At 37.8% G+C, this 13,781-nt stretch overlaps 1 protein-coding gene and 1 long non-coding RNA gene across 8 annotated transcripts in view; one reads left to right on the top strand and one right to left on the bottom strand.

The window, feature by feature from the left end:
- Positions 1–61: 61 nt before the first annotated feature.
- Positions 62–13,781, top strand: part of LOC117261071 (uncharacterized) — a 30,095-nt gene continuing 16,375 nt past the window's right edge. Inside the window, exons 1-3 of one of the 2 annotated variants that reach the window (XR_004502007.2) lie at positions 62–156; positions 6,735–6,781; positions 9,373–9,490. This is a non-coding gene — a long non-coding RNA (uncharacterized LOC117261071). Of the gene's footprint in view, positions 157–2,637; positions 2,853–6,734; positions 6,782–9,372; positions 9,491–13,781 lie in introns of those variants that run through there. The other variant, XR_013491841.1, reaches the window with a different exon arrangement.
- LOC117261067 (teneurin-3) overlaps positions 10,380–13,781 on the bottom strand; it is a 193,694-nt gene continuing 190,292 nt past the window's right edge. For all 6 annotated transcript variants that reach the window (XM_033633282.2, XM_033633281.2, XM_033633280.2 and 3 more), the window contains 2 exons: positions 13,013–13,143; positions 10,380–12,423 (listed from right to left, as the gene is read on the bottom strand). In XM_033633282.2, coding sequence (XP_033489173.2) covers positions 11,671–12,423; positions 13,013–13,143 — 884 coding nt within the window. In that variant the 3' untranslated portion in view covers positions 10,380–11,670. The remainder of the gene's footprint in view (positions 12,424–13,012; positions 13,144–13,781) is intronic.

A 13,781-nucleotide genomic window follows, 5' to 3' on the forward strand; every position in this document is an offset into this window, starting at 1 on the left:
AGGACACAGTCACCATCCGGCCCGCCTCTATTTGCCCCACGGAGCTGTTGTTTCCCTTGAACGAGGACCACGTCCTGGACTTTGTTTGACCTGCTAGAAGGACAGTCACAGGACTCTTTTCAAATAATGACATAAAAAACAACAGACACCAAATAGGTAATACTTTTATTATAACGATGTCGAATATATAAGATTTTAAATTCCTAATTATTAAGACCTTCAAACTCGAAGAATAAATAGTGTATCAAGGAAATGTCCTGGTGAACGTTGCTGTCTCAGTCACAAGATATCTTCAGTGTTTACTTTGCAGTGTCTACTGTTCATGTCTGTGTGTATGTCTCTCACATGTAGTGAGGTTGGTTATGTAAGTGTCAGATGTGGAGTTCTTACGTATATACAGTATGTACTGGCATTACAGATTTGATGTCCTGACTGGCAGACCTGATATGCACTTACCTTTTTTCAAGATTTTGCCATGAAAGTTTCTAAATAGAGCTGGGTAATATATAAATATCATATTAATATCATGCAAAGGTGTAGATTTCGGAAGGGGGACGCTGGGGACACATTCCCCTCAATATTAAGAACATGTGCATTTCTCCCCCACAAGGAAATATTATATTTTGACAAAATTAAAGACCTTTCTTTGACGCTCAAAATGTTGTGTGGCAGGACGCCCAATCAGAGTCCTGCACAGGATTGATTTTCAAGACCTGCTGCCAAACTGAAACTATGAGATGCAATCTTCAAATAATTCGGTTTGGCAGCAAATTTAAAGTGATCATTTTATGGACAGTTCACACACTTTGTTAAACTTAGGATATATATTTTAAAACAAAGATTTAAATGTTGAAATATTAAATTAAATAATTCTCATTTTGTTTTAATATATCTATCATCCGACACCCACAAACTGACCTGCATATTATTTCTTTCATCCAGGACCAAGCTCGGAAATAAAATACAGACAAAATAAAAGTAGCAAATCAGCGTTTTTGTGAATCCCCCAATGCTGTACTTACTCTATCCCTGTCCCCCCCCAATGTTGAAACTTTGAAACGTCCTTGATATCGTGATATGAGGCTTAATATCGTCTTAGATTTTTTTATCAGTATGTCTTAGGTGTTTTCTTGTACTGGTTTTAGTGATGTAATTTTCTGGACTTACTAGACTGTTGTAACTGTGCTGTTATTTACCACTGAGTCATTATATCCACATTACTGATAACTGTTGACCAAAATCTCATTGTGTAAATATTTTGTGGAATCACCAGTAGACAACCCTATAGTATTGTCACAATATTGATATAGAAGTATTTGTAATATCGTAATATTGACTTTAAGTCAAAGTAAAAATTCCTTATACACTGCCACCAGAAACTTTTCATACGGGTGGTTAGATTGAGCCTCTGGAAAAATCTTGACTTGAAAAAAATTGTAACAGAATTTTAGGAGTTCGATTATACTGTTTGAGTCATCTATACAGCTTAAGTTGAAAACTATGTCAGTATTGAGACTTAAGGAATGGCTTAGTTTGGTTTCTTAATTTACAGTTAATACTTTTTATCTGATGTCCATAGATTAATACAGGTACAGTTACATAATTTTGAGTTGTACAACAATTCTGTTGTAATGTATTATGTATCTGTCATCATGTTTTAGGTGAGTCATTGTTTTTCAAATAGACTGGTTGTCCTTTACTTTGAAAAGACAAATATCCAGATTGTATTTGAAGGACATTGATTGCAAAGAACAAAACATTTACTGTGAACAAGCCATCTTAAGTTTAAAGGAGACTCATTGGTACCAATAGAACACATTTTCATTCAGATATCTTGAGGTGAGAGTTCAAGGTACTGTTTTGAAAGTGGCCTCGTCCATTTAGACCTTGCCAAAATTTAGCCTAACTGTGAAGTGTTATTTTAACCTCCTTCCCGACGAGCCATGCTAACATTGTTGGCATCAATGGCTGCTTCAGGTTGTCTTGTGTCACAAGATACCACGACTTCCAGCTAGCTTTAAAATGAGTGTGCCACAGCCTGTTGAAGACAGTAATGTTGGCCTCCAATTATTTTTTGCCATGGGCGGCCAGTAGGGGTGCCAACAATTGTACCAATTGTGCGAGCGTCACCGTCTCCATCTTGCCCAGCCCTATTTTCTAATAATGAATTAAATTTTGAATGGAGGAAGAATATGTGAAAAATCAAATTAAAGATAGTTAGAGCTTGTTTTTAACCACAGCTAGTCAAGAGGTTCAGCTTCTGTTTGACCAATAATGAAAACACATCCTCAAATGACACAAATGAAAGTTAAATTGACTTAAAGTTAATTATGTTGACATTATTTTAACCTTTAACCAAGAACACAAACTTTTTTTTGACATTCTTTTCCCGTTGTAAAAGCATAAACACTGATGTTAGTTGAAGTCTTCACTGAGCTCTCTGGGAATCATTGATGCCACTCTGTGGGTCATTGGACTCATCTGTAAATATTTACACATTGGTTAATATTTTATTTACCCGAGCGAACATCATCAAAGATGTGTGGTTCTAAGGTCACTGAGAGAGCGAGTGGACTGTACATAATGTTAAAGAACGTACACTGCTTATGCTTGTGCTTGTCCCTGTTAGTCTACCACATCAGATACCTTTAGAGCTTGAGATGGTAACCTCCGAAAGCTTTTTGGGAGCTGAGATGTCATTCCTGTTAGGCCCGTGTTATCAGCTGTCGTATGCAGATCGTGGGTAAAATTTGTTTTCTTTCACAATTACCTGGATCGAACCACACCACGGCACGCTGTCAATCGCAGTGAGCAGATTCTTTTTGAACAACATTTAACCCAGTTTCATCAGCGTAAGACTCCGAATCCTCAATCCACTCTCTCTAAATCTCTCCAAGATCATTAGCGCTCTTGTTTTTCACCCACACTCTTTGTAGACTTCTCAAGTAAAGTCCCAACAGCCTGTGCAACTGTCCTCAGAAGATCAGAGGGATGATAACAAGCAGCTATTTCTGAATTGGGACATGGTACAAGCTGAGCAATATAAGGCTGCAGTCTGAGTTAGAGGAGCAGAAGCAGCCCCCAAAATGCTTTGTTCTTGTTCCTATTTAGCTGGGATGAATGGGATGTGAGTTTGGGGGGGGGGGGGGGGGGGGGGGGTGTACGAGATGAGACCATCAGTGTAAATCTTCGAAGCTTTAACAGACCTGTCCATCTCACTGATAGGACGCACGTGTCATTACGCATTATCTCCAAGGTCTGAGTGAGTCACTGATTAAAAGAAAGCAGGTATATGGTCTGTTTTTGCCTCACTGTCATATAAAAACCACCAATGAAAGTTAAACTGGTTTGCTCTGTATATGCTCAGTGTCCTTGAACTCTGCAGTCGTGCTAGAGTCTATCAAATGTCAGCCCATTGGCTACTTTAATCTCCACATCTGTTTTCAATTTAAAAAGACTTTTTATACTCTCAAAAAAATAAAATAAGGAAACATTGGACAAAAAGCAGCTAAACATTTTAATAGTAACATCTATCTGCACATTGCTCTTTCTGCTTCAGTTCTAGCCACCTTATCAGCAATAATAATTACAGAGGAAATTATTACATACTGCAATTTACTGTTTTTTTAATAACTGTTATGACCGGGGTCTGCAGGTCCTTAGGAAATCAGAAATACTTTATTGATCCTGCAGGGGAAACTGTGATACGTTACAGTTGCTCTGATGTATAGCTTAGAGAGCTGTAAGAAAGTAGAAGTTAGAAGTATCTAGAATATAAAAATGTGTATTATGCTACAATATTTAACATAAGTATGTAAAATATCTAAAAATATGTGGAAGATAATGTATGTAAGGTGTGCAAAATATAAAAATGTGCATTATGCTATAAGTACAGCACAGTAGGAATCAGATATGTACAATATGTGCATCATATGTTAAATATACATTCAAAAGTGGTCTAAGTAAGAATAAATTAGGGTACTGAAAAGAATATTGCACCGTTGAATAACTGCACAGTGTTGCGGCCGTTGAATTATTGCACCAATTACTTTGCAGTTAGGACGGCGCTGCACAGAATTATTGTACCTTTAAGTCACTGTTGCACAGTTAACAATATATTAGATATAGAGTTATAACTGGCCAGTGTACTGACGCTCTGAGGGAGGACTTTACAAGTTTGATGGCCACAGGCAGGAGTAACTTCCTGTGGCGCTCTGCGGTACATCTCAGGGAGGTGTGTTAATTAGAATTTTTATAAATATTAGGCCTTAAAATCCATTGAATGATCTTTAAGTTTGGATTTGTGACGTCTTAATTGCCACAAACATTTGATTTGATTTCATTTATCCATTGTTTAATTTCTTTTTGTCAAATAAGTCAAGCTCTTCTGCATGAAAGGCCACATTTCTGATGCTACAAATCTATAAAAGCCTACCTCTTTTAACCTAAAACTGTCTTTTTACTTTATACTCACTTTTACCTGTTGGCAAAATGTTGATTAACCTAACTAACTCCAGTGATTATACTCAACATAAAAACCAACCTCTGCACAGGACCACATATATAATATTTACTTTACTTACCATAATATATACCTGCAGTTATTGAATGAGAAAAAAATGATTTGTCCAAACTCTGAAATTTGGTTTAAATGATTCTGAAAATGTCTTTAAAAAATATTTAGTGTCTGACACCTTGGCACCTTGGCACTCTGAATAATTATTCTTTTACAGAGACAATCATTGCATACTGTAATTCACCAGTTTTAAATAATTGTTATGGCAGGGTGTCTGCAGGTCCTTAAAGTATTTAAATGTCTTAATTTCAATTTTAGAAATATTTGGCCTTAAACTTGTGTGGTCCTTATTGCCACAAACATTTTATGTAATTTCATTTATCCATCTTTTAATTGATTCTTGTCAAAACAGTCAGGCTCTTCTGCATAAAAATTCCAAATTTCTAAAGTTATAAATCGTTAAAAGAACTACCACTGAACCTAAAACTGTGCATACCCGCATTTAAATGTAGGCAAAATACAGATTAACCTAAACCAACCTCTGCACGGGACCACATATATACTTAAACTTACTTTTATACTTACCGGCAGTACTTGAAAGAGTAATACAAAGCATCTTAAAAGCTATCCTTAGACATCCTGACTAATTATTACAGGATAAAATATAACATACTGTAATTCACCATTTTTAAAAAATTGTTATGACAGGGTGTCTGCAGGTCCATACAACGTATTCATTTAAAATGTATAAATATTAGGCCTTAAAGGTCATTAAATAGTCATCGGTTTGATTTTGTAAGGGGATAATGCCACAAACATTTTATCTAATTTCATTTATCAATCATTTATAGTCAAATATTGAAACCTACCACTAAACCTCAAACTGTCTTTATACTTCATACCTGCACTCGCCTGTTGGCAAAATGTAGATTAACCAAACTCACTCTAATAACCATATTCCTACATAAAACGGACAATCACACAGGACTACAAACTTATCTTTATACTTACCTGTGATGCTTGAATAAAATCTGTCTTCATTTTTTAAAAAAATATTCTATAAAAAAAAGGTCTTAAAAAGCGTTAAATTAAGTGTCTGACACCTGATAATTAGATAATTAGATGTTGAGATTAAAGTGTTTCAAGATTCTGACAATCAAATGTTTTCATCAGATGTAATCAAAGAAAAATGTTTTTGCACTCTTACTATAACTGGTTCTATGTTATGCTCTCAGTGTATACATACTTTAATTACCTTGTTCTTACATAATTCTGACACATAACCTTTACAGTTATTATTCTGAGCAGATTGCTCAGAGTTGCAAAACAAGCAATTGAAAAAGCAATGAAGTCATTATATTGTGGACTATTTATCTACATTATAGGAATAATACAGATGCATTTTGCTCACAAACTGAGACGATAAACTACCAACACATTTATGTAGAACTGTTACATTTGTTTGTTTGTTTACAGCAACGTAAGGCCGGTAATAATTTGACATCAAAGTGAGTGGCAACATAAGTGGTTGAGATTGCTGTGCTGTATTTCTGCTGCTTATAGATGATTATGGTATCAGGATACATTTTTTATCTTATAATCATCCAGTGAAAGTTTAGGTCATGTCAAGATGAGAAGATTATTTTGAGTCCACGAGAAAACAGAGCTGATGTCAGAGCTAAGAACAAAGCTTGTTATGTCCAGAGCGTAAAATAATTATTCTGTGTGATCATAAAAAACAAAGCCTGCTGGCCCTCCCTGCCCTTGTGTTAGGAAAATAACTTCAGCAGTTTGTTTCTGACTTTTGGCACCATCATGTGCAGCAATCTGCACACTGAAATAGAGTTTTTTGTTTTCATTTTGCAGCAAATTGGTTTGTATAATAGGCAGTATTTATCAAAATAATTACAAGGTCATGAGAGCAGGTGCTTGTTTCACTGTAGTACTATCATACCTTCATCTGTTCATTGTTTGTTTTTGATTTATTACATTCAAAACATTTGCTTAAGAGCATATATTTTTGTTTCCTTGCCTTTTTAATTTATTTTATCTATCTGGTATCATTTAAGTCTCGGAGAAATGTGGTTTTCCTCCAGTGGAATTGGTCAGCCTCTCCCACTGTTAAATTCACGGCATATGAAATCCTGCAAAAGAAATATGATTTGAGATAGTATTTTGGCTGTCTGTTACATACCTCAAATTTAATTTGCCTCTGCAGGTCCTGTTGTGAGATCGAGAGAAGAGTCTACAAGTTGTCAGCTGAAGGTGAGTAAAAGCAATAATGAACACCATCACCTTGTGTGCTTGTGAAAATCTAATAACACGGGCTGGCAGAGAAAGCAGGTTTGGTTAAAGTCATGGAAGGACACCAACACTGAGATGAGTTTTGACAAAAAAAAAAAAAAAAAAAAAACACACACAAACTATTTGCTGGAATGTATAGCATCATCAGTGGAGGAAGTGTCAATTTCATATTTTCACATTTGTGATGCCCTTGGAGATGCAATCAGCTACACACTGTTATTTTATTTACTAGAAGCTCATTAGGGAGCTCAATCTGTTGACTATACCATGTGTTCATAATTACCTAATCAGCTCGGTTGATGCACTTGATCGCACATTTCTAATATCATATCAATGATCGCCGCATCACTACTGTAAATTTAGCTTCACTTTGAATTACCGGAGCTTTCCTTACTCCCGGCTCCAGGTCACATGATTGTAATTGAATTTGAGTGGCTTTTCAAAAATTCAAACCAGTCCAAAATTAACCCCCGAATATATCCGAGCTGTGTGACGTCCATCTCAGGCATCATATATGATGTATAGCTTCCTCCTCAGTGCTGTGGTGTTTGGCGGTGCCTCCATGATGGGACGTATAGGCTGCATGTCTGGCAGTGTGATTCCATATGGCTACCTGTGTTACGTGCGTAAAATGAGGCTCAATTGAATTATGAAACATGCCTTTTTTTTTCCACCATTGCTCTGATGTGGTTATTGCGTGATGCTTTCAGGTCTTTGATGTTCTTGCAAAGTCGTGCCATCTCTTTTATATAAGCCTTTGAAGTCGGTCTAGTTGCACTGCGCAGTGATGTGCCGCTCTGTTGCTTTGGCAGTGCCTACTGTGGTCACAGTGTGATACTGCAGCAGCACTGCGGATCATTTTAATATTAGTGGTTGATCTATTCTATTTGATATCTCTTTAGATTAACCTGGAGGATCCAGAAGTGATATTTGGTCTTTTTTCCCCTACAACATCTGGCACGCTAATCACTAGAATTTTAATGAATCATTTGAAGTTGAAGCTCAAGCAGCAATATTTTCTGACCTCTCTGAGAGCAAAGTGATGGCTGCTGTTGTAATAAGTGCACCGCTACATGATATGTACATTAAACAGTCAGCTGGAGGACTGGATGACTTTCTGAACTATGCACTGTGTACCACTAGGGAGCATCAGAGGACTTTTAAGAGAATGAGAGATTTGAATGCTTCATATCTGGCAGAGCAGTTTGTATTTGAAGATATTTCAGCAGGGTTTTGGCGGGGTTTGAAACTCTTTGTATGGATATATCAAAACAAAATGGGGGTTCGTACGAGTTCACTGTAATTTCAGTGTGAAGGAACAATAGACAATAGCTCACAGGAGAACTTCAATAAGACATTCAGTTATCAGTTGGTGGTGAAGTTGGGAGGGGCAGTGCCCTCAGGGAGTCTGATGAAAACTTCGAAGGCATGTATTTTAAATTGTGAGCTGAGCATCTTTTAAAGAGATGCAGCATTTTTTTCAGCTCCATATGTTATAAAACATTGTTAAATTTCTGAAAGCATACAAAGAATCTGTGGGATGTTGGAGGAGCAAGGGGGAGGTCAAAAATAATGGCATAAAACAAGCTCTGAGCAAATAATATTCTGTACCCATTTGGTTTGAAATTCTGTTTGAAGTTAACTATGAAAAAGAAATCACTTTCATATGAAGTTGTTTTCCGGATTATAAATTCCATCATCAGAACTTCTCGGTGCTTTGATGAATAACACTGAGCATAGGAAAGCTCATCACAACCAGGAGCAAAAGAATGAGAGTAGAACGCACATTGAAATGTTTGCCGTGATCACTTGATTAGAGCAGTAGTGGCGATCGTTGTTATTTTGGTGACTAGTTTGAAAACTCCATTTCGACCTATTCTTACACCAATTGTCCTTATTAAACAAAAAAATACAACTGCACACCAATCCTAGTTTCTCTTTTTCACCAAATATTAGCTTAATTGCCTTGTTAACCCTCTGCAAAACTTACTTTCAAACTCAAAAACAAAATAAAACTTACCAAAATCGTCTTAATTATTCTTAATAGTCAACTAATGAGTTATTCCACTTTTCCAACAATCACCAACTCCATTTTGGTTAAAATAAACCTTTAATTCATTGAGTTAGATGTGAAAATATTCTGACTGGCACGCTGGTTTCTCTGTAGACCTTTTTACACAGAGATTGCGCTACAGTGTCGCTACAAAGTCCCTTCTTTATGACTCGTGCATTTTTACACAGCACCAAACAACAGCAGCATCATGCTTCCTCTGTGTGTGACTTCATGTGTGGCATCATGGAAGCAAGAGTTGCGATGGACGTGACGTTAACAGAGGAGGCCTGCTGATATATAACATACACGGCAGGGCTTCATGAACAGTAACAATTGCATTAATATGGTGATATCAATCATTTACCATCCCACTTACTCGTCCTCTGCTCAGAGGGTCAGGAGCTCCTGCACCTCATTGCTTTCCCAATCTGTGACATTTCTGGCTGCTGTTCTTCCTCTATGAGTTAGCTGCTAACTGCTACATTTTAAAATCTCCCAGCATGTGGTGGCTGGCATAACAGATCATCAGATGTCACACTATGATCCCGTCCTGCTGGCTGTCCCATTTATACAGACATGGTTTCGGTGCTGTTACTGCCTCTGATGCTGCCTTAAAGGTAAGACAACTCTTTCCCCCCATTCAGCGATTGTACCTTAGCGTTTGTACTGTTATTCTGCCTTACTGTGCTGTGTAAGGCAGAATAACAGTGTGAAATTCCCGCCTTGAAGAGGCAGTGTAAAATGGGCTCATCTCATTCTTTTGTGGCAGCTACAGGACATCATGTTTAAGTAAACATGCAATTAATGTTAGGAATATAAACAGGGAAATATCAGTTGCGTTGATATTTTAACAGATTGCTTATCTAACTTGTTACTGCAAAAGCTCACCTCAGCGAGTTTGCAACTTGCTTGTACAACATTCTCAACAGCAACAGTTCACATAAAAATGACAGCTGCTCTGATCGTCCTGCTGCATTGATCTGAATGGGAATGTCTGTTGTACTCTCATTCTAGTTCTCTCTCACAACCCAAATGTAATTTTAAAAAATTGAGCTATCAAATATTCACACAAAGTCATTCCTTAAAATCCTTTTTGCTTTTGATGCTGACGTAGTAGATTGTTTGAGGCAGCTGTCTACATTTCAGGTTAGTTACACTCAAAATCTCTTAAGCTTCAATTTACACACTTCAGTTCAGAACAGCTTCAAGCAGCTGACTTCAAATTAATGCTGCATTTGTCTTCTTTGGCTTTGTAGCTCAGAAGATGTATTTTTTAATTATTTATGTAGTTTTTTTTTTTTTTTTTTTTGCAATACTAGCGCCATGCATACTTAAATATTTGGAAAGACTTTAAGCATCGTTGATACCCAAATTAGTGTCTGAGTAACCCGCCAGCTAATTTTCTCACCTCTCATATTCATTGTGAAACTGAACCGGCGATTAGTGAAAGATGGGAACAAAAAGGCAGAACTTAGTCCAATTCTTAAAAAAACAAAACACACCAAAAAAGAACCCCAATATCATTTTAATCCATGAGTGCATTTAACATTCAAAAAAAGTATACCTACCGAGAACATGGATGTGATCTATATTTGGATCCACTGTAACCTTGTTTATGTGAGATGGGTTCATGAAATATTTGTGTTGATGAAATATTCATTGGACAGGAAGCCAGGTCAAAAGGCATTATGCCCAATAAACATTAAATTTAGTGGAAATAATAGTTGACTGCATGTTATAGATACATCACCACTTGTAAATACTTGTCACTACATGCACAGGTTTCTGTTAATTACTTAAACAGAGCATTGTGAAGAAGCCCCACATAGCCATATTAGGAGGAACTTAAAAAAAATGCTTGTCTGAAAAATTAAAAAAAAAAAAAAAAAAAAAAAATCAAAATCAGCTGGACTTTATTTGTCATGTATAAACACAACATAAATTACTGTTAATATGACTAATACAGACATTTATTCAGTTTCTTAAAAAAAAAAACGCCATAAAACTCTTGCATAATTTACAAAACATGGTGTCCCTGTGCTATCCAAGACACATCTGTGCCTTTTCCCCCCACAACAGAGTTCGTCATACCGTCACTGTCCTTTTTTTTTTTTCTTCTCCACAATGAATATTGGGTATTTAAACATGGAAATTGTTCCTTTTTTCAGTTTAAAAGCATTTCAAAGAGAATAAGACATTTTGATGTTTTCAATGTTTACAGTGCTAAATCTGGTATACATAGTGGTTGTTTGGTGAGGATATCTCTAACGTCCGAAGTCTCTGATTTTAAAAACAAACATTTGCTCAAGGACACTGCTTGCTCTTGGAGTGTGAACTCTCGAGCCCCGTACTTCTAACGAAGTGCAGATATGCATAATGTAAACATTTCCTTTGCTCTTATAATACTTTCGGTAGAGCCAGACTTTTCTTGATGGGGAAAAAGAAAAAAAAAAAAGAAAAAAAGTAAAACACCTAAATTAGCTCACTGTTTCCCAAAAGACACCACTATTCCTCTGCTTCAGAGTCCAGAGTCCAAAAGGCTTGTGCAACAGAGGAACTGACCTGTAATTGCCATGTTAAGGCTTGGTGTAGTTATACATTTACTCTGTAGTCCCTAGGTCACAATGCACAGCATTGCTTTTGACCCCTTGTATTTTTTTCTTTTTTCTTTTTTACAAAACACACGACACTCAGAGTACATAGCAGCAACCTTTGATTACAGTTGCTTTTCATTTTGTCTGCTAGTTATGTCTCTACCAAAACTGAGTCTCTTTGGCAGAAAATGCACTTCGTATTGTTACCTTTTCCCAATTTCGCTTTGCCGAAGAAAGTGGATGTTATTAGCGCTGTCTGCTAATTCTGGGTACTGCTCAATGGAAAGCACGTAGTACCCGTCATAACCCAAAACTTTTCCACTACTCAGAAGCTGCCTCTTCTCCCCCTCTGTCCAGGGGCGGACCCCTTCCTCGCCATCTCGCACCCGCTGCTGTTCTCTCGCCCACGCACCCGCAAGAGCGCGCTGACGAGCGAGCTCAACAACCCGCGCTTTCTCCTCGTCCACCGTTGATCCGTAGCGGATATGAAGAGCTAGAGCACCAGCGCGAATCTCCACATCCGCGAAACGCCGTGTCCGACTATCCATGACTGTGGTAGACTGGGAAACAGTCACATTGACGCCATTCTCCAGAGTCTTGTGTCCACTGGTGAGGTGCAGTGCAGCAAGGTCGCCGTCTGGAAGGCCTGGCTTGACGAAGTAGTGTGTGTCCCGCCCTTCTATAGTGAAATGGAGGTCTTCCAAATAGAAAGCATTGTTTAGGATTGTTGCAACCTTGATACAGTCCTCACTGGCCACGTTGAGCGTGTGAGTGTGAACGCTGCCCTTGTAGATGGCAAACATAACGGCTCTTCCGATGGGAGACATTGCCGCTGAGAACCACAGCCAAGACTTTTCACCTCTGCGACCTCGACTGAGATGGACCTCTGGCAGCCGCTCGAATGACAAGAGAGAGTGCGCTTGTCTGGTTACTTCCTGCTGGACCCCAGAGATAGACTGTAGGAAAAGTGCAGTCAAACGTTAACGCCTGAACATGGCAGAACCTGACTCTCCAGGCCATTTAGAACCAGCTACTGCTCTGCTTCAGAGAGTTTTTCATCCCCGTCTAAGATAATGGTCTTTTCAAGCTGTGTTCTCAAGCCAAAAGTAGATAAATCCCCCATGACAATTTTACAGCAACACTTTTTGTGTTAAGGCCTTAAACCAAAGAAGCCTGGCATAAATAGTCTCAAAAGATTGTTTAAACAGCAGCAACATCAAAATACTATATATAAAGCTAGACGTTGTTAAAATGTGTAAAACTGGTAACTAAAAGAACAATACAGAGGAAAGTACACTTTGTGCTTATTATGCGTATTATTATGCAAATACAGCCCAATTAAAATTGATAGTCTATGAAATACATAGCAATCCAATTAAGAGATGGCAGCTTCAAAATACTGATGTAAGAGAAAAACAGTGGAAAAAAAGTTTTTTTTTGTTGTTGTCTGTCTGATCCCCTACTCTTTCAAAAGCATATTTTCTGGAGGAGTGTAGTAGTTGTTTATTAGTGTTCAATATGCATGAGAGACATTAATTTACCCACCGGCAGATCATCCCAGCGCTGACTCTTTCTCAGCTCATAGGATGGCATGCTTAAATCGAACTTTGGGACCGGAAACCCAGGGATGGTGTTGTGGAGATGAAAGCCAAAGGTTACAAGCCAGCTGTTCACATCTGTGCAGGAAGAATAAATTAGGCTTTTAGGAAGTTTCAACATGAATACCTTTGTACCATAAATGTTTATTAGAGAGAGGGTTTTGACAAAACTTTAATACTGTAAATTGAGAAAAAAGATTAAACAATTCCTTGAGCATTTAAAGGGAGAATTTGCCATCTTTTATGTGCATGCCTAATCAGTGTTGATGGTAAATGCAGTCGATAGAAGCAATAGATTCCTGGGTGCGTGCTTTATTGACCAAGAGAGCCGAGGTCGCAGCTACAAAATCTGTTGTTCTTCCTGCATCCAAGTGCTGTCATGTGACATGACAGTGATGCAATTGGTGGCAGGAACAACCACAAGCTTTATTTTACCTCTGGGTAATCAGCGTACACTCTACATGCCGCCAGAGATATTGGATAAAGCGAGATACCCCACTCACCTCACTTCCTGATTCAGGGTGGAGAGGGTTCAGAGGGAGAACAGGCTCTGATTGGAGGGAGAGATAACCACGCCCACTTAGGAAACAGGAAGAGTAACCATTTTCTTAACATTGGATAAGCCTACAGTGGGGTATCTCCTTTATCCAATATCTCTGATGCCGCTCAAAAACAACATTTTGTTGCTCTCTTGCTTGAATTGCAAACTATGGATG

Source organism: Epinephelus lanceolatus, chromosome 7, assembly GCF_041903045.1.
Source record: "Epinephelus lanceolatus isolate andai-2023 chromosome 7, ASM4190304v1, whole genome shotgun sequence".
In the NCBI taxonomy this organism is placed as follows: domain Eukaryota; kingdom Metazoa; phylum Chordata; class Actinopteri; order Perciformes; family Serranidae; genus Epinephelus; species Epinephelus lanceolatus.